This window comes from Poecilia formosa, unplaced genomic scaffold, assembly GCF_000485575.1.
Source record: "Poecilia formosa unplaced genomic scaffold, Poecilia_formosa-5.1.2 Scaffold5, whole genome shotgun sequence".
Classification (NCBI taxonomy): Eukaryota; Metazoa; Chordata; class Actinopteri; order Cyprinodontiformes; family Poeciliidae; genus Poecilia; species Poecilia formosa.
In genome coordinates this window covers 4580062-4600230 of record NW_006799944.1, presented here as the reverse complement: position 1 = coordinate 4600230, position 20169 = coordinate 4580062, and the positions used below count along the sequence as shown (strand labels likewise).

General features: G+C 40.5%; 1 protein-coding gene and 1 long non-coding RNA gene across 6 annotated transcripts in view; both read left to right on the top strand.

Moving 5' to 3' along the window:
- The window catches only part of LOC103146334 (rabphilin-3A), a 27775-nt gene extending 7778 nt beyond the window's left edge, over window positions 1-19997 (top strand). For 3 of the 5 annotated variants that reach the window (XM_007564204.2, XM_016677817.1, XM_016677825.1), the window contains 18 exons: window positions 6075-6157; window positions 6278-6289; window positions 7863-7988; window positions 8165-8294; window positions 8474-8557; window positions 8667-8835; window positions 8925-8969; window positions 11247-11429; window positions 13595-13762; window positions 15438-15517; window positions 15658-15732; window positions 16181-16290; window positions 16378-16504; window positions 16612-16668; window positions 16788-16942; window positions 17055-17136; window positions 17246-17342; window positions 18059-19997. In XM_007564204.2, coding sequence (XP_007564266.1) covers window positions 6084-6157; window positions 6278-6289; window positions 7863-7988; window positions 8165-8294; window positions 8474-8557; window positions 8667-8835; window positions 8925-8969; window positions 11247-11429; window positions 13595-13762; window positions 15438-15517; window positions 15658-15732; window positions 16181-16290; window positions 16378-16504; window positions 16612-16668; window positions 16788-16942; window positions 17055-17136; window positions 17246-17342; window positions 18059-18189 — 1905 coding nt within the window. In that variant the 5' untranslated portion in view covers window positions 6075-6083 and the 3' untranslated portion in view covers window positions 18190-19997. The remainder of the gene's footprint in view (window positions 1-6074; window positions 6158-6277; window positions 6290-7862; window positions 7989-8164; window positions 8295-8473; window positions 8558-8666; window positions 8836-8924; window positions 8970-11246; window positions 11430-13594; window positions 13763-15437; window positions 15518-15657; window positions 15733-16180; window positions 16291-16377; window positions 16505-16611; window positions 16669-16787; window positions 16943-17054; window positions 17137-17245; window positions 17343-18058) is intronic. The other 2 variants (XM_016677830.1, XM_016677832.1) reach the window with 2 other exon arrangements.
- LOC107837681 (uncharacterized) lies at window positions 8990-9603 on the top strand. Its single transcript, XR_001663722.1, has 2 exons — window positions 8990-9409; window positions 9449-9603. It is a non-coding gene; the product is annotated as an uncharacterized LOC107837681 (long non-coding RNA).
- Window positions 19998-20169: the final 172 nt, after the last annotated feature.

Genomic DNA, 20169 nt, shown 5'->3' with positions numbered 1-20169 from the left:
TTACATTATTTAGCCTCTTCAGAGCTAAATAGTCTGTTAAAGATAGTATTACCAATAGCAGTACTATTTGCATAATGCCTGTTTTGTTTTGTTTTCTTGGAAAAAGTTATTAAAAACAAGTTTTCGTCTAAATTAAGGTGAATCACATTATGTTTTTCCACATAATGTAACTGATAGTCCTTATGATTAAAAAAATAATAATTATGTGATCGGTATCGGTGATCAGTTGTGATCAGCCCTCATGAGTGATCGGAATCAGCAGGAAAAAACCTGATTGGCACATCTCTAGTAAATTGCTATTTCTAGGAGCATTTATTATTTATTGATAACATGAATGCATCCAAGCAGAACTCTTTGTTTTTGTCTTGAGGTGGCGGTTTGTGAAGGTGAGAATGAACGCAGGAGTCCAGTTTATGAAGAAAGTGATAATGAATTTAATGATGAAAGTGGCTCAAACAGTCGAGATCAGGCAGCACGGCAGAGACAAAAAGCACACAGCTAAATACCGGCAGCAACTCACACAAAGACTGAACATGGAGCAAAGTAGTCTTAGGACTATACAGTTCGACTGAGAACTACTGATGACAACCGACAAGCTACATACGACTAGGATCTGACAACAGACAAAGACAACAGGTGGACTTAAATGCACTGGGAGGGCGATCAGGGAACGAGACACACCTGGGAAACAATTAACGGGGAGGACAGGACATCACAGAGACCCACAGGGAACAGGATCACAACAAACACAGAAAAAACCCAAAAGTAAACACAGAAAACTCAAATCCTAACAGTTTTAGACAAATGACAGTAGAAAAGAGATGACGTCCCATCCCCCGTAAACCTCTCTGTCCATAATGATCCATGTCAGATCAATCCATCTATTCCCTGCTTCATCGGTGTCACCCTGCCTGATTTTTTCAGATCTCTTTGACTTCAGCAATGTCTCAAAATCGTTACGTTTCCTCTTGAGAAACAGGGAAGGATAATTCTACTCTAAAATGTTAAGCTGTCGCCATTTCCATTCTGTTTCACTAATGAGTCATATATGTGCCACTGAGCGCCATATGACAAAATCTGTCTGTGCATGCACCCAACAAGACATAAAGAGGCAGAGCTTCACTTCACCAATCCGTCACAGATTGAATGGCACTCCTGCAGGACATCCACCTGAAAGAGCCATGGATATAGAAACAGTAACTATCAGTTCTGCATCCCAAACATCCGACTATACGGATGTTTAGTCAGAAGCACTTTTCCTCAGATCAGATAGACGATAGAGCAAACAAAAAGTGTACTTCTTGGTCAACATGCAAAACATAATGTGTGAAAACTACCTCTGCAAATTATCCTCATGGTGACTCATGGTGGTGACAGCGTCATGTTGTGGGGATGCTTTTTCTTCAGCAGGAACAGAGAGGCTTGACAGGGCTGAGATGAATGGAGCTCAACAGCCCTGAAAGAAAACCTTTTAGATGCTTCAGGACTTTAAAACTTGTGTTCACAGCTGCTATCTTCCTTTCTGACTGAAAGTCACTTTTTGCACCGAGGAACAGAAAAAACTTTCTTTCTGTGGATGCACAAAAGTGTAATTGCAGAGAAATAAAGTACTGAGTTCAGGTGGCTGAATACAAATGCATGCTCCACTTTTCAGAGTTTTCCATCTACTAATCCCTTTTCTTATCAACTATTCGCTCCCTGGGTACTGGTCTGTCACATCTACTCCCAATAAAATGCATTAAAGTTTGTGGTTGTATATAATCTGGAGAGATTTTGGGTTTTGAAAGGCACTGTGAATGTTGTAGTAGTTAAATCAGTTAATTTTTGGTGCCTGAAAACAAGACATAACAGGTTTTTAGGTGGCTTAAAAAAATCATAATAAGACTCAAGCACCACATTGCCGTGGTGTGTATTTTGGGTTTGTTGCACAAGGTTTCATTGACCATTTTCCAAAACAGACATGTCTGAAAGCATCATAAAAAAATCACTGTCATATTTCTGAAAAAAAAGACGGAAATAAACAGGAAAATATCCGCTGCTCTCCAGAGAGGAATCCACCAACAGACGACTGAGTCATCTGCTACAGGCGGAAAACACGTACAAGATGACTATTAAACTAAGTCAGGATCCCGGATGACGCAGTTTAGCTGCATTTATGGTCTTGGTAGCTCAGGCGACGGAGTCTGAGGGCTGCAGTGATGTCATACCTGGAGAATAACGAGGCCCTATATGACAGCACAGTCAATTATAATTGGTTTTAAACCAATGCACCCTAAGCAGTACCTTCCCTCAATTGAAGCATTACATCTGATAATGATAGCTCTTTGGGGTGTTACAGACATTCAGAGACTTCAAACTGTCCCCTGCAAGCCAACGGGAACGGAAAGTCCACTTAACTAATGCGGAAACATCAACGATCTAAAAGAGAGCTCAAGCTAAGTTCACCTTAACTCTAAAGCGAGTCTCCCATCTGTCTTTCCCTAATTTGATCACATTAGACCACAGTGGGATAATTCATTTTGGCAGAAGAAGAAGAAGAAGAAGAAGAAGAAGAAGAAGAAGGGCCACTCTTGAGAGTCTTTAGTGTCCTACAGTATGGTCAGAATAATGTGTCATCTGTCAAGACAGTGCTGGAAAAAATGATGAAAAGACTCAGTGAGTTACAGAGAAAACAGAAGAGGATACAAACAGCTAACTGTAGGTAGGCAGGTTTAAAAGAAATAAGCAAAATTAAGCTTGACACAATGGTAGAAGCAGATGTGAAATAAGACTAAGAAAAGCAAGACCAGACTGGACATTAAAGACTAAAACAGACCACAGAAACTAAGGACCATAATGTGAAGATAACCAGAACGTCACAAAATTTACTACCGGTGCCTCAATCAATAAACAAATGATAAAATCCAAAGTCAATGAAACCCAGATGATTCCCGTTTTACTGTTGACCATGCAGCAGCAGCAGCATCAGATGGAAAAGCCCCCACCCAGTGTCTATTGATAGCACATCTAATTAACTGCTTATCTGTAGGCCCCAGAGGCTGGCAGACGACAGATTACAAATAAAAAGGTATGTTGCCTTGCATTATGTTAGATAATACAGACAGCTTTAGGAGAGAGACGTTGGCACAACTTCTGTTTTTTTGTTTTGTTTTTTGTTTTCCCCTCTTTTGCATTTTCTCCTGGGTTCAGTTTTAGAGTTTATTGCCTTGTAAAACTTAGGGAAACAGAAATCAATAGACATTTTTTCCCTTTCTCATCATTACATATTCTCTTGCTGTTGCTGTTTCGGTCTTTGCCAGTACGCAGTTTCTCTTATTGAAAAACAAAATTGTTTATATTTTTTGCTGATTGTCTCTAATTACAGAATAAAAAGAAATATGCTCAGGGTGCTCAAATATATGCGTACATCACCACTGCACCACTGACGTTAGGTCGAACCTCTATTGCGGAGAAACGACACACCTTTTACTGACCTCGACAATGCTAGCTGTACATTTGACCGCCCTCTTTTTCAAAAGTGGTAGAAATCATTAAAGTTGATTTGGTTAGCACATAAAGCGTCCTCCACAAATGTTCAAAATGGTGGAGCGATTTGTCACCTCAGCAGTTTAAAGCCTCCCTGCTGTGTGATGTATGTTTGGAACCATTGTCTTGTTAAAACATCCAAGTTTTGTTTTGGGCAACACTTTATTTGACAACTTCTGTTGTCATGAAGTGTCATGTCATTCAGTAAATAATGACACTTTTAATGCAAACTTGACCAGCGTAATGGACTTTTAATGCAACTTTGCATTAAAAGTGTCATTATTTACCGAATGACATGGCAACAGAAGTCATTCATGAAGACTTCTTCATGTTCACGGCAGGTGTTATGTCATGTTTATGACACTGTCGTGTCAGTCTTATGCACACACCTTCAAATAAAGTGGTACCAATGTTTTGTCCATATTTTGACAATCTAGCTGTTGGTTTGAGGTGATTTCAGCTCTCCGTCCACTTTGTGCAATGCACCTCTACAAATGGCAGCAGAGTAGCCCCTTAGCATGATGCCACCTCCACCATGCTTGATCGTTTTTAGTTTTTTTTTTATTTGCAACCTTTTTATTACTTATTACATACTTCTTATGACCAGAGCCAAATTAAGGAGCATTTTTCTTGTGTCTTACAATAAAGATTTTCTCGGAAGGCATTTGCCGTAACCCATGTGGATGGGTACAGATTTCAGTAGACCTTAAAAGTGTCACCCTCTTGTTCAGTGTTGTTGTTTAACCCAACTTACTTTGAACACCGACACTGCATCTTCCAGTTTAGCAACAGTTCGAATCCCAGGGATTTCTGTGCCGCTCTTAAACATCCTGACTCATTACACTACACCTAATAGTGACAGTTTGAGTCAGATGTCAAATAGTTGGTAGTATGTGTAGTGTGTTTGAAAGCATGTTTCAGTGCTGAGAAAACAGCTACTTAATGCACAATCTACCTTTTCACATGTTGAAAGTGGCCAAGCAGCCGTTCACAACCATGTCAAATTGATTTACGCCACAATGAAAGATTGTCTTCATTGCAACATCAAAAGCCCGAGTGTATGCAAACTTTTAAACAGCACTGTATGAAGAACAGCCTCCGTACCTAAAGAAATCATTAGTTTTTTCTGTACCCGAGGCCCAACAGAGGTTTTGACTTCATCATGTTGATCTTGTTGGAGTTTGCTGGTCCTCTTTGAGTGTCAGTATTTCCCCTCAGGGCTCTGTCAGGCTGCAGCCTCCCTCTGCACACTGTCTGCCAGAGACTTCAGGCAGGCCTTTCACGAGGGCCACTTGCGCACATGCAGCAGACTTGCCATATTTCTGTTGATGTCTTCATATCATCCTCACTCCACCGCTCTGAGATTGAATTACAGTGCTGGTGTATCAAATGCACAGGCCACTCACTGTCTCCCACTGTAATCATAATCATTATCACTCTGCCCAGCCGGGTTTTGCAGCTCAAATCAAAAGGCTGCAGCATCACGTTTTCTGATTTTTAGCTTAAATATTCCACCAGCAATTACGCCATTATGGGTGTCCAAACATCCTCTGTCTCCAGCGCTAATGCTCAATCCCAGATCCATATTTCTCATTGAAGAAAAAAAAAAAAAAGAAATTAAATTACAGGAGCTAATAAATATAGCTGTCAGCAACAGGGCTGACTGTATAACAGTGAAATTGAGTCACTCCTACTGTGTCTCTTTCTGTCATAAGCGTGGACTTGCAGACTGGAAGCAATTCTTGGTGTTTCAATTACAGCTGCTCAATTAATTGGCCATACCACGCTAATTTGCTCAACCTTATCTCCACAGTCCTTACGCAATGCAAATAAATTTGAAAGACTTACACCACCGTCTCCTGTATTCTTTTTCCTTCTCTGGTTACTAATGCATCGTTGAAAGTGCTGCTCTTTTCACTGCATCCACAGCAGCCTGCCTATGTCACAGCTACCTGAGCCAAGCATACATGTAAGCATACCTTGAGCTTGCTGGAAGTAGCAAATCCAAGATAACCAGCTTCTGGGTTTGTAGCTCCCCATCCCCTCTCCGTGTTTTGGCTCAAGTCCTGTATTTCTGAGGAATTAATTTGTTTAAACCAGCTTGGCAGGATGAAATGGTACTAATTAGGCAGTGAATTTGGCAAGAGGAATTGGGCATGTGCTCCCACTGAAAGCTGCAATGTCTCTCGTTCTTGATGTGCAAATTTACAGACAACAAGCAGACTTTTTTTTTTTCCCTGAAAGCAGCACTTGATTTGAAGTTTTTTGTTGTTGTTGATTTCAGTAGTTATCTGCTGTGGTCATCATGTGCTACCTTTTATGACTCCATCGCCGTTGCCTCTGGAGCGCTGACATTGAGTAAAAAGGGCTGTTTTTATGAGAAAGCATTGAGACGATAGTTAAGCAAAAGCTAAAAATAAATAAAAAATAAAAAATAAAAGGTCTCGAGGAGAGTATTGCTTTAATTTGAAATAGTCTCTTTACATCTTCTTCATGAGATCAGTTCTGAATGCAGAACCCATTTATCTCCCCCCCCCCCTTCTCTGCAGTTGAGCAGCATGACCGACACAGTAATGAGCGGCGGTTCAGGTCGATGGGTGTCCAACGACCGGCAGAGGAGCATGCGTCCGAGGTGATCCTACTTTTCACAATATTTACGCCTCTGTGCCTCCTCTGAGTGGCCACATCATGTTTAACCGTGTCATGCTTTGTTTCACCTGCATCTGTTTCTGCCGTGTGGTGTGTGGCACAGTGATAAAGAGCAGTAAGTAGTCCGGTTTTTCTATGTGCTTTGCACGTTTCCATTGTGTGTGTGTGTGTGTGTGTGTGTGTGTGTGTTGGGGGGGGGGGCTTTTATAAAGCAGCTATTTTTAAATATTTCCTGTCAGGGATTGATTTATAAATAGAGCACCCTCTACACTTACTGAAACTCCTGGTCAAGATGCATTACATTATAGAATAAATTATCCTTTTTATGGAAGTTTTCTCTTAGGAATAGCTAAAGTATATTCAGTGAGCAAAATCTCCACCATAAGATAATTAATTAGTTGTTGCAAAATCAACTAATTTACCTTTTGAAGTTTGTCAGTCTGTCTCACAGCGTATAGCATTACGAATCTGGGACTTTATAACAAAGTGGTAAACTGGGTATGTTTATATCCAAAGTTGAGATTGATTAGTTTAATTTCTTTATTTATTACATTTTGTTTTGTCTTGTCTCTTAATGTGCATTTATATCTGTTCCTAGACCTTTTAATTCCCTTTGTGTTAAACTCAACTGTATGAAAAGGCTTCTATTCGAAAGGTTTAATTGATTGTGATTGTAATTCATGTTTTTGTTTCATTTATCTTACATTACGGTAATTTCATTTATACTTGTGTCAATGAATCTTTGGATTATGCTCAGATTGTCCAACATGCATCTGCTGGGCTTCTGTCCTGCTCTTCTAGGTCACACCTTTACCGATTGCTTCTCTGCTCCACAGAGCATTCAGGGTCTGAATTTGAATTTCAGAGTGCTGCATTATGATGCAGCATTGTATATTACAGATTTTGTCCAAGGTCAAGTCACCACCGTGGCCCTGGTCAGGGTCTGGTCCGTTGTTGCCCTCAAAGCCTTATAGCCTGTGGGCTCACTGGACTTCTTCAAGAAGCAGCTGAGAAATCATCTGCTTTGACAGGCAGATGTCAAAGCAGATGTCAAAAGATTTGAGCTTTTTAGTTTAATTTTAAGTTTATTTTCATTTCTATATTTGTGTCATTTCTGCTATTTTGCTATAAAGCATAATGTGTTTGTTTGTTTTTTTTTATCTTGAAAGGCTTATTGTAAATAAATGTTTTCATTTTACTTTCATAACGTTGTTCATGTTCCCTTGAGTATAAATAATAATAAATGATAATTAAGAAGTCAATCAAAATGGGAAAGACCACGGAACATGTCGCACCACTACGACAGGTGTGTGTGGTAACATTCAGATTGAAGGAGGTGTTTCCAAGAAAATAGTAGACTGTCTTGAGAAATTGGTCAAAGTGTTTCCTGTATGTATTCTCCAAAACTGTGAAGTGTTATAGGAGGAGACTCTATGCTGTACTTTTACTAAAAGAAGATATTAACAACAGTTATTTAAGTTAACCAATGTGGGATTTTCCCCAATCAAGAAGTGTACTCACATTGTAGGTTTGATTTTAAAAACTATTTCAGTGTGAGTTTGTGTTCAGGGTTTTTATACACCCTTACCAGAGATGTGTGTAAGTGTGGTGGTTGCTTTGTAACTGTGTGATTTGAACTGTAAAAACCTTAAGCTGAAGTAAACTTTAGATTTTTATGTGGCCAACAGGGGGAATTGGACGATGCAGTCTGGCTCTGGTCCTGGTCCAGACCTAACAGATGAGGAGAAGGAGATTATAAACAACGTGATTGCCCGCGCTGAGAAAATGGAGGCCATGGAGCAGGAAAGAATTGGGTGAGAATTGACAAAACATGCATTTAGTGTTTTTCTTTTCTGTGCCTGTGTTTTTCTTTTAGTCGGGTGCAAAGTTGAATAAAGCCTCAAAATGAGACGAACGAGTCGCATAATTGTAAACCCGGAATAATTACCAGCGGCATTGTGAGTCAGACTTAGCTGTGTTGATGCTGCAGGCGCCTGATAAACCGCCTGGATGACATGAAGAAGACGGTGTGTGGGGACGGTGTTTCTCGCTGCCTGCTGTGTGGGGAGCAGCTGGGCTCACCTGGGGTCAGCTCCGTCGTGTGTGAGGACTGCAAAAAGGTAGCAATTGTAAAAGCATAAATGAGCCAGCAGCTCCTCTCCTGAAATGTTCCGAAGATGAAAAAAATTGCCTAAGCTTTGCAGTCTTTAAATATGCATTCTTAACAGCAATACCTGAAAAAAAAACAAAAAACAAAAAAACAGAGTAGCTGTCATCAATGTTCCCTTCTTATGTGCAGAACATGTGCACAAAATGTGGCACTCAGTGTGGCAGTCGAACTCGCCCTGTGTGGCTGTGCAAGATCTGCAGAGAACAGCGAGAGGTGAGAGCTGGTCGACAGAAAAAAAAAACAAAACAAAGAAACGCACTGTTGGGCATCCAATGATGCATTGATTATTTTCCCCTGAGTTTTAACAACAAGGTCTCCTCAGGTATGGAAGAGGTCCGGCGCCTGGTTCTTCAAAGGCTTTCCGAAGCAGTTCCTGCCGTCGCCCATGCCGCTGTCTAAACCGAAGGAAACGGCTCCTCAGGAGGCAGCAGAGCCTCAGAAACCAAGAGTGTCTGAGCCCAGGGACGCAGCAGCTCAACCCAAACCACCAGGTACAGACCCCTTCAGGGAGCGCCTTGATTATCAAAAGATCACTTATGAGAAATGCAGTTTTTTTTTATTTTATTTTTTTATCTTTTAGGTTCCCATCAGAGTCAGGCTTCAGCCTCTGAGGAGCAAGTTTCAGGCAAGTGTTTTCTTTTCTTTGTGATACTTATATAATGCTCGTATACATGCATATAATATTACTTATATGGGGATAACGTTACATGTTATCCCTGTTTACATAAAAAAGCAGAGATCTCTTATCACCATCTGGCTAAAATGCTCAGATCCTGCTTAAGTCCCCACCTATGAAAGAGTCATCATCTGCTCTGATTGATTGACTGATTGGTCAAATATCGTGGCACTGCTTATTTTATGTTGGAGTGTGAGGAATTATCTAATAGATAGATAAAATACAAATAATCTGCATAGTCACTGAGAGTTTTTAGAAACCTCTGATTAGTAATCCATGACTTTCTGTTTCCATGGGGCTTAAACCTGCTGTGGCACAGAAGTCCATCTGTTCTACAGACTCAAGGTTGGATTAGGTCCTATATTTATCTTGCCACCACACATTGGCAAGTGGGTGGAATAGGAGAGAAAAATCTCTAAAAATCTTAGTTTTTCCTTAAATAGCCTAAAGAAAACCTATAGTGTTTTTTCGTACGCTGTTAAGCAAAGAGAGCATGAGAAGTTGCACTGGGACCGTACAATGTATTCACAACAGGGGCGTCAACAATTTTATTATTTTTGACTTTGGTAAAAAAAAAAAAAAAATCTTCTTCTTTTATTTTTAATGCTAAGCAAATGTCCTCCGGTTAAAAGATGAGCTTTCCTAGATTTTTCAGTATATGCTTATGCTGCTGGAGCGAACATTAAACTGATGGAAAATTTTGTGATTGTGCCACATTTGCCCAGAATATTTGTCATTATCCTGGTGTTGGGCTGGAAACTGAAGTGAGGTCACCCTCATAATCTAACAACTAAACTGTTATTTGGCAGCTGGAAACCTCCATTTTCTACCTGTTTGACTTTACTGAACACATTGTTCTTGTATTACAGCTCTTTTTTTTTATTTTTTATTTTAAAAAGAATGGTCTGACCTTTCTGAGTCGCATAGATTTTGAACTAAATATCAGGAAATGTAGTTAAGATTCAATAAAAAAAAAAACAATGAAGTAGTTCTCCAGTTTAGCACTCAGTGGGAAGTTGTCCACTAAAAACCAACTTCAGTTTCATAACCTACCTGCTCTCTCAAGACAAAATGTCTCACAATACTTAAAATGTGCACAGCAATACCCACTCCCACATAACTGCACATGCAAATAAGGAATATAAAACTCAAACTTCGTCAGAAACCTATGTTTCTGACGCCCTCTGAAGTTTGATTCCCTGGGCGATGAGCCATATCGCCCCCATCAAAAACCACCTGCCACCACTTCTAGATCTCCAGTTTCCTCAAACAGATGTGTTGTTTTGCAATTATAATGAACTTCAAGGTGACTGAAAATGCAGCATTGTGCTAAATTAAACAACATATAGTGTTAAAAACTGAAATGATGCTTGCTGGGTTTCACTCAAAAAGGTAAAAAAAAAAAAGCAGCTGCACAGCTTGCCACTTTTATTTTAAGATGTGCTGAGTCATTGATAGATCTCATACATTCTGAGAGAAAACACACACACGCGCGCACACGCACACACACACACGCACACACACAGAGGCACAAGCAAAGTATTTCTCTGATGCAGTCTGAAACAGAGAAATTTGTTTACAGCTGTAACCTATACTGTTAAGTGCCTGTCAACCAAAATAAATCACCAATCAAATTCCCTAACAACAGCATCCTCAGTGCATTACAAACCAAAAAAGACCAACATAAGGAGTCAAGCCTTTTTTTTTTATTATCGAGTTTCAAATGGCACATTTCTTTTTGCTTTCTTTAATGCACCACCTCTGTAGTGCAGTTGTTTCTACCATTTAACCCCATCTCACAGTGCTCTGTTTCCAATAGCCCAACCTTTTTTCTGATTCCCAAAGGTGGCAGGGCCACCCACTGTTGCTGTCGACAGGGATGAAGTCTTTCAATTAGCCGGTCAGGAGTTGCATGCTGGGATATGGAGCAAGCCTCCGTGTGATGCTGCCCTTACGGGTCAAACAGCTTAATTTCATTCTCAGTGGGATCTACCTGTGTTGTGTGATATACAGCAGAAAGATGAGGGATTGTCTCGCAGGCTGCTCGTTGCCCCTGCGTGTTGTTGTGTATGTAGGTCATCCCCTTTGCAACGTAAACCCTGCGGCATTGAAATCTCCGGGAAGACGTGGCAGTTTTACAGATTGCGCTGCAGCACAGGGATGAGGTGGGGTGATTTTGCATTTTTGGGAGTCTTTCTGTTTTCACTTGTACACGCTTACTTCTAGGTGCGCAGATGCAGGCCCGCGCTGGTTACCCACCTGTGGCCCCCAAACCAGCTATGCGTATGGCTGCAGGGGGGGCTGGCCCTGAAGAGGCAGGTCAGGGAAGTCCGGTAGTGATGAAGAAGATGGTTCCGGTGCACAGCTCCAGGGCGCAACCTGCTGCTTCAGCCGCATTGTCCCAGCAGGGTGAGGAACAAAGTATTTATCTGTAGAGTTACAAGAGAATGTGTATTTCTTAGAACTTTTTCTACATTTTGTTGTGTAATTCCCAAAAAGAATAATGTTTTAAATTGTGATTATATGTGAGCGATTGACAAAACTCTCCCAATAGGCAGGGGGTAGGGTTAGGTTATAACAACATTTGCAAACCTTTTGAATGTGTAACTGTGAACCTACCACGACTTGGTCATCTACCTAAACTGACAGGCGAGGCAAGAAAAGCTTTATTAGGAGAAGCAGACAAAAACCCCATGTGGCTGCAGCTGCTGAGCCCAGGTTAGAGATTTATTGACAGGACAACTATTAGTAGTACACTCCATAAATCTGGTCTTCATAGAAGAACAGCAAGACGAAAAGTGATTGTTGAAAGCAAAGTCATATGACATCTGACATACAAGCCAACTGTTGCAGGAAACTAACGCTGCACATTACCCTGAATATGGTATCTTTGGGATATACATAGGGCTGCACAATATGGCTGAAAAATGTATCACGACATCAGGGTTTTGTATCAGTCAATATTGATAACTATTGATTCATTTTTTTGATTTAAAATATACAAATTACTGGAAAGCTGATGAAGTAGCCTCTTCTGTTTCATCAACAGTTTCCTTTCAAGCCCTTCTACTCATTTTCCACACCGCTGTCTTTTATTTTTAAGCAGTAATAAGCCACGGTGGCTCAACAGGTTGTTGCTCGGTAACCAAAGAGCGAATGAGTTAATTGATGCCACCAATCTCATTTAGGGTACGTTCACACTGCAACCTGAAGTGACCCAATTCCGATTTTTTTGACGTAATGCGACCTGTATCTGATCTTTTCACGGCAGTCTGAACAGCACAGGTCGGATTCTTTTTCGAATGTGAACCATATCCGACACATATCCGATTCAAATGCGACCTAATATTCAGGTCGCATTCATCCGAACTGAACGTCACTGATTCTCAACAAATCTCACTATTCTGCGTCCTAATACGCGCAAACGAGAAGAAAAACAACAACCATGACGGACTATATGAGGATTAAGTTGTTAATATGCTGCTCCGGCTGGTCAACAACTTCAAGCTCCACCGTTGGCAACCATGTTTACTTCCGCAAACATTGAGCACTTCTTCTTTTTATGGCGGTTGGCAGAACACTGAGAACGCTGACGCTATTGCGCCCTCTACTGCGCATGCGGGACACTTTTCAGGTTGTTTGCCGGTTCACACTACAGAACACATGAACGACCCCGGCAAAAAAATCGGAATTGCCAAAAAATTGGAATTGGGTCACTTCAGGCTGCAGTGTGAACGCACCTTTAGTCGGCCATGAGAGGCTAAGCAGCTAAAGTCTTTCCTCTGCGTAAATCCCCCCAGAATGCTGTCTGTATATGGGCGGTGATATGAAGTTAAAATTTAATCACAATATTTTGTGGTATTATTGTGACAACAATAAAGGTGACAATAAGAGCTATTTATCACTTTTTTAGGTAACTGAGTAATCACAGCCCCACAAACAGAGATAGTCTTAGGACACCAGGCACACAGAGAAGTGTGGTTTATATCTCTAGAATGTGTACAATAACTTACTCATATTTTCAAATGTATAGACTTTTATTGATACACCATTATTAAGAAAATAAACAAAACAAATAGTAAAAATAACAATCCTGGCAATAAAAAAACCCCTAAAACAGATGTTTTAGGGCTTTTAAAACATCATTAATTGGATTTTATTGTGACAATGACAAATCAAAATCTTATCATGAGAAGAAATTTATCACGATAAACAATAAATGATACGACAAATGCCCACCTTTACCTGTCCAGTTCTCAATTGGAGTTCAGAAAAATGACTAAGCATTCTTTCAGATGTGCTTTCTGTTGATATTGATCACCTGTCTATCACTATATATATATTGTTATTGATTTGCTATTGAGCAGAGAGGCATACGGCCAGCCCTAGCATCATGCTACGGAGACAGCATTGGCAGGGAAGCTGGTAGGAACTGATGTGGAGACGGTTTGACTTGAATTCAGGGCAATCCTGAAGTTTGTGTTTATAACTTGCCAAACTGTGGGGGTTTTGAATACTTTTGCAATGCGCCAGTCGCTGACTTGCTTTAGCTGTAGTGTCATTTCCCTTAATAGGTCCCGTGGCAGGAGATGTAGGTGGCTACGCCTCGGAGCAGAGAGCACCTCCTGCTGTAAGAGAGGACAGGAGGCAGCCGGCTGCCTACAGCACGCCCCCTCCACGACAGCAGCCTCCCCCGGCTGATGAGGAGGAGGAGGCCAACGACTACGACTCTGATGAAGCCAGTGAGTGCACCATCTGCGCCTCATTTCGTACAGCGTGGTGGCAGATGTGTTCAGTTTAGGTTAATTTTCTGTACAGATGACATGTGGGCTTTGCTACAGGTGAATAGGAAATATTTTTATTTATTTATTTATTTTTACTGTAGCTGTAAAGAAGATGTCGCGTGCTGATCTTCTTTTGCTGGCATTATTTCCACGTTCATTGTGAACATCTGTCTTTAAATAATACATTTAATTTTCCTCCTAGTGAACAAATGGGAAATCACAACACAACATGTCGTCATGATATCAAAGAACTAAAGCCAAGGAGAATAATAACAACAACAGCTAAATCAGCAGTGATTCATAAATTATTCAGATATTTTCCATAAGCTCTATTTTAAGGAAAGAGAATGGTGCTAAGCCATCAATGGCTTTAGCCCGAAGCCATGAAAAGACTCCATTCTCTCTCTCTCAGGGGAGTTCTGTTTAATTTATTTTTATTTAGGTCCTGGTCTTTGGAACTGTGCAAATAATTTTGAATTCAACAGGGCTATCGGCTTATAAATCCCCTGGAGCTGGATCCTTTCCCTGGTGTAAAGAGGGAAGATGGCAGAAATAGCAATATTTTTATGGACCTAATCTCTGAGGGAACGGGATGGTTTGAATAGTTGGGTCCCAGGGTTCTGACAGGTTTCTGCAGTTCTCGTAAATATTGGACATAGAAATGTTTTGGTTAAAAAAGCGCAATAAAAGTAATACACATGATTTGGAGTAACAAAAGATGAATTTGCTGGTATTACAACAATCTAATATGTTCATATCTCACAGTTATGTTCTTTTCTAACAGAAGTTTAACAAATAGTTAATCATGGTTGGTATGTTGGGTTTTTGCCTGAGTCTTTGATGAGTTGGTCACTTGGCACCAACAATATCATTTGGATCACTATGACATTTTGTCCATACAAAGTGGCACACATTACTGTGAAGAACATGGATGATTTCTGTTATTTTCTTATAAAATATAAACTGGGCTTCATACAGTTCTTCAAAGCCTGAAAACAGGACATATGATGACATAATATGATGGCAAAGTGAGAATTTGTCAAAGATCGGAATTATAATACTCAGCAATGCACACTTTCTTTTAATATAAAAACATTTTCAAAAAACTCACTAATGTTTACCATACTCACTCTGTTGTGGACATAGTAAACAATGCAGTACGTTTAAACGCGTAAGCGTTTCAATTCTTAAATGTGAATTTAAGCATTTTTCCACACTTAACATCTGACACGAGCCACCTCAAGTCCTGCAGAGTTGCAACCAGATAACACAAGCTTGATTCCCTCCTCCAAGTCTCCAGCTCTCTGACAAGAAATAAAAACTCCTCCAAATAAAACCTGTGTGGGCAGCATAGGAATCTCTTATACGGCTATATACCTTTTTTTTTCCCCCACTGCGAATCATCTTCTATAGGGGGTGGAGAAAACCCTGTAACTTATCAGGAATTATGAAGTGAAGATTAAAACTGGGTTAGATTTAGTTTTCGTCTTTATTGGTTTATCTTCCCCTTTAATCCACCAGATGAAACCTGTTATTTACACAGGAATGTCTATATTTATACTTTTAACCACTTGTGTGCAGACTTGCTGTCTCCTTCTTGTTTGATGCTATGTGCGGTCTGGGTCTCTTTCAGCAACTCTGGGCTCTCTTGAGTTTGGCCTCCTCTACGATCAGGAAAGCAACAGCCTCCAATGTAGCATCCTCAAAGGAAAGGTACGGTTGGCCTCGTTCTCGTGCACAAAGGGGCAATTTCAGTCAAGTGGTTTATGCTGAAAAGCTCCTGAATGGCACTTTAGCTTAATTGCTCTCTGCGATTTGTGATCTGGTGAGCGAAATGCTTCGTTTCTCCTCAGGGCCTGAAGCCCATGGACTCTAATGGGCTCGCAGATCCTTATGTGAAGCTTCATCTGCTTCCTGGGGCTAGTAAGGTAAACGCATCAACTCAAGGCTTTCCCAGACATTCAAGGGCCCTATAAATCCTGGGAAGTCTGGAAAAGTCTGGAATTTGATTAAAGTATTAAGTGTTTGTATTCTCCTCCGATCCGTCCACTTTTGTACAAGTATCTACAGTTTAGCATTAAGCTTTTAAGTTTTAAACAACTGGTAATTTAAGTAGAGAAATATAGAAATTTATCAAGAAAATTATGTAGGAGTTCTGTTTTTCTTTTAAAATTTAGAACCTTAATTTCCTGTTCTTCCTTAATTACACTAAATAGGGGCGGATTTTAGACCTTTTTGCTCTGACAGGACCTATCTATGGTGGCTCAAGCCTGACACCTTGTGGTGGTTTGGGTGTAACAAAACTAAACCTGCAATGTAGTTAATCGCTTCAAGAAAGTGTTAATTGCTTTTCTCAATCTACCTGCCATCCATCAGTCCAACAAGCTGCGTACGAAGACCCTGAGAAACACTCGCAACCCTGTGTGGAATGAAACGCTCACCTACCACGGCCTGACCGACGAGGACATGCAACGTAAAACCCTCAGGTGAATTTCTGCTCCCACACAGACACACTTGGGCCCACCGAGCAGCAACCTTCTGCGTTAATTTACACGCTTCATCGGTTTTCCCAGGCTCTCTGTCTGCGATGAAGACAAGTTTGGGCACAATGAGTTTATTGGCGAGACCCGGGTAGCGCTGAAGAAGTTGAAGATGAATCAGAAGAAGAACTTCAATGTCTGCCTAGAGAGGGTTGTGCCTGTGAGTTGAGCCAAATTTTAAAAGGAAAGACAAAAAGAAAGCTAAAGATTTCCTCTGCTTGTTTGAATCTTTTATCTGGCCTGTCATGATCTTGTTTTTCGACACAGACGAAGAGAACTGCGACTGCCGGAGGAGCAAGAGGGATTGCGCTCTACGAAGATGAGGCAAGGATTGTTCTGAAGCATGTCTAAACATGACCGAATCCCTCAGGAGTTTATGCAGATGTTAATATTCAGTCCTGCTCAACTATGTTCCCCCCACGTCTCCCCATGCTGTGTCTCAGCCAGGGAAGGAGGGCACGGATGCAGAGGAGCGCGGTCGTATTCTGATGTCCCTCATGTACAGCACCCAGCTGAATCGCCTCATCGTGGGGGTTGTACGCTGCGTTCACTTGGCTGCCATGGATGCTAATGGATACTCTGATCCATATGTGAAAATGTAGGTTGAGGCGGTGAAAAAAAAAAAAAAATGTTTATATATTTCTGCACTCTAATTAAACGACTCCAGTAAAGGCATAAATTACTTTGTGCACTATGTGTGTAATTTGCAGATGCCTGAAACCTGACATGGGGAAAAAGGGCAAGTGCAAAACACAAATCAAGAAGAGGACTTTAAACCCAGAGTTTAACGAGGTTAGAAAGCAAGAAAATTAAACGATCTTTTTCATCAAGTGAGTCAATTCATGCTATTTGTAAAATGTTAAGAACTTTTTTTTTTTTTAATGTTTCAATCATATTTTAGGAATTCAGCTTCGACATCAAACACAGTGAACTGGCCAAGAAGACATTAGACATCTCTGTGTGGGATTATGACATTGGGAAGTCCAACGATTACATAGGTGAATATCTGATCTACTTTGAAGGAAAAGTATTCGCACCCCCCTGAATTTCTGCACATTTTTCCTTGTTACAAACACCAGCTTCAATTGTGGCTTTCACTGTATGATTAGGGTTGATGTGCTGCTGGAAGGTGAACACCCAATCCCAGTTTTTGCAAATCTCTAAGCAAGTGTTCTGCACAGATACTCAGCATTTAGCTTCTTCCCATGAACTTTAATCAGTCGTCTTCTGAAGAAAAGCATCACCATATCATGATGCTGCCACTACCAAATTGCACTGGTAGGGGTGGGGAAAATGCAGAATGTTCAGTATTGTTTTGACCTGACCACTGCACCATCTTCCATCTTTTGAAACCTCTGATGCCTATGTAAAACAGCTGGATTTATACCGAGATTAAGTTATGCACAGTTGACCTCTGTTTAGTAATTGTCGGACTTTTCAATACAGTTAGTTGCATTAGATTTCATTTAGGGGTATTCGAATAGAAAAGGGTTCTCATGGGTTAAATATCTTATATCATTTTCCTTGTACATCACAAGTACGCGCTCCTTTGTCACAGACTCTTTCACACAAATCCAAATAAAATACATGGAAGTTTTTGGTTGTAGCATGGTAAAATGTTAAGGAAAAGGTTGAGGGATATGAACACTTTTGCAAAGCTCTACACATCACTGCTGTGATGCAGTAAAAGCTCTAATTCCTCACTCTCTGACAGGCGGCTGTCAGCTGGGCATCACCGCCAAAGGGGAGAGGCTGAAGCACTGGTACGAGTGTTTGAAGAACAAGGACAAGAGGATCGAGCGCTGGCACACCTTACTGAACGAGAACCACATCGTCAGCGATTAACCATACATACAGCATGGGCTCGCACCTAATCAGTTTGCATTCATGTCTTGTTGCACTTTTACAAATGTAGTTTTATTTATTTATTTTTTTTGCTGTTGTTGTTTTGTTTCCATATAGATTTTAATATAACCAAACACGCAGGCACTGTTTCTTCCTTCTCCCGTATAATCCCCTATTTTTTATAGAAGCAGTTTGGTCACCGATACACAATTTGCTTCTGGCACAAATCACGTTGTGTAAATGAATCCGAAGTTTCAGTAACGCGACCCAAAGGAACTGTTATGAAAAAATGCTGCAACAACAACAACAACAACAAAAAAAGGCCTTCAGAAATGCTTCATAGTGCCACATTCTTCATTGAAGTAAATGAAGCGTGAATTGCACTGGAACACATCAGGAAAAGCAATATGCTATGGCATGAGAACCATCGCCTGAGCCCACGAAGGCTTTCGAACTGGGCCCACAACTCAAATTCATGACGTAATTGCCAAGTGAAACATATAGAGCTCTATAAGCATGCCAGGCCACAGCTGCACCTTAAAATAACTCGGCTGTATGGACATATTGTATATTTCCACAAAGAAATGTTTACATAATGATACATTGCTCAGGATAGGATAGACATCTGATACAACAGATGATTCATACGTGAGTGAACCATGAGCTAGAAAAATCTGTAATGAGTTGCTGTTAATTTGTGGTTTTAAAAAAATAAAAAAAAATATATATATATATATATATTCTAGCACACTTATATAGTTTGACAGGAGTTTTTCTGTAGTGTTATTCAAGACGTGTGTGCTATTTTACGTTTGTAGGGCGTAATAACTATGTGTTAAGAGAAACCGGGGAAAGCGATCCAAGATTCTGATCTTTCATTTAGTTTATTTGGGAAAAAAAAAAGAATGAAGAGAAAACGAATAGAATAACGTCCTGCTACCTCTGCTCGCTCAAAGCTCGCGGTTCACTCTGACGCCTCAGAGGGTTTTTTTACTGCACTGTTTACATTGAATACACACGGTCAAGTCTGCTACATGTTTACAGAAGAGAGAAGACGGAGCAAGTCATGTCTAAAGTATGTGCAGTCTATACCTGCATGCACTGTGCTTGTGACTCTCATGTGCCTGGGGCATTCTTAGCCCGCTTTTACCCCGAACATGCCCCCTCTCCCCTCTCCTCCCTGTCTCGCTCTCTTCCACACCCTGATTATCCAAGGCTTAAGTGAGTGTTTGTTCACTAATTAAAGCAAATCAAGGAAAGCACACCTTACACAGTGGAATGACCTCTATTTATACAGTAAATTGTCTGCAAGTTATTCCAGTGTGACAACAAAGACAAAAAAAATTCTATGCATGGAAATGTCTTGTGATTCAAGATGTAAATATATATAGATAGATCACTATCTGTCTATATATACATTTACGCTTTGTTATAAATAACTACTATTGTACCTTCATTAATGTTTACAGTTTTCACCATGACATTCCTACTGATGTGGAGGCCATACGCTGCATGACTACGATTACTATGGTTTAATCTGGATGAACCGGCTTGCTAGTACACACAGGATTGACAGAAGGTCAACTGAGCACGTCGATGTAAGATGTCTGCGAGTAGCAGACTGACCTTAGCGTTTAACCGAGAGATCTTGTACATGCGCATTCGAAGCTTACCAGTGTCTTGTTTTCTCAGTAAAGAGCAATGCCCAGATATGGCAATGACCTAGTTCTACACTGTGCTACATCAACAACTGTGATCATGATGAGGTGATCATCAATCGCTTGTAAAAACATCGACAAAAAAACAAAAACAACAACAAATAAAAGGCTTCTCTCCGAGCTAAAGTTATAGCCGCCTCCTACCTGATTCTGACAGTTCTGTGGAATGTTCCTCAATCTCTGTATTTGTACATAGATAGTGCATGAAGTTGAAATCTGTATGTTTGCTAATAACTTTGCATGGAAAGGTTTTGCAGAAAGT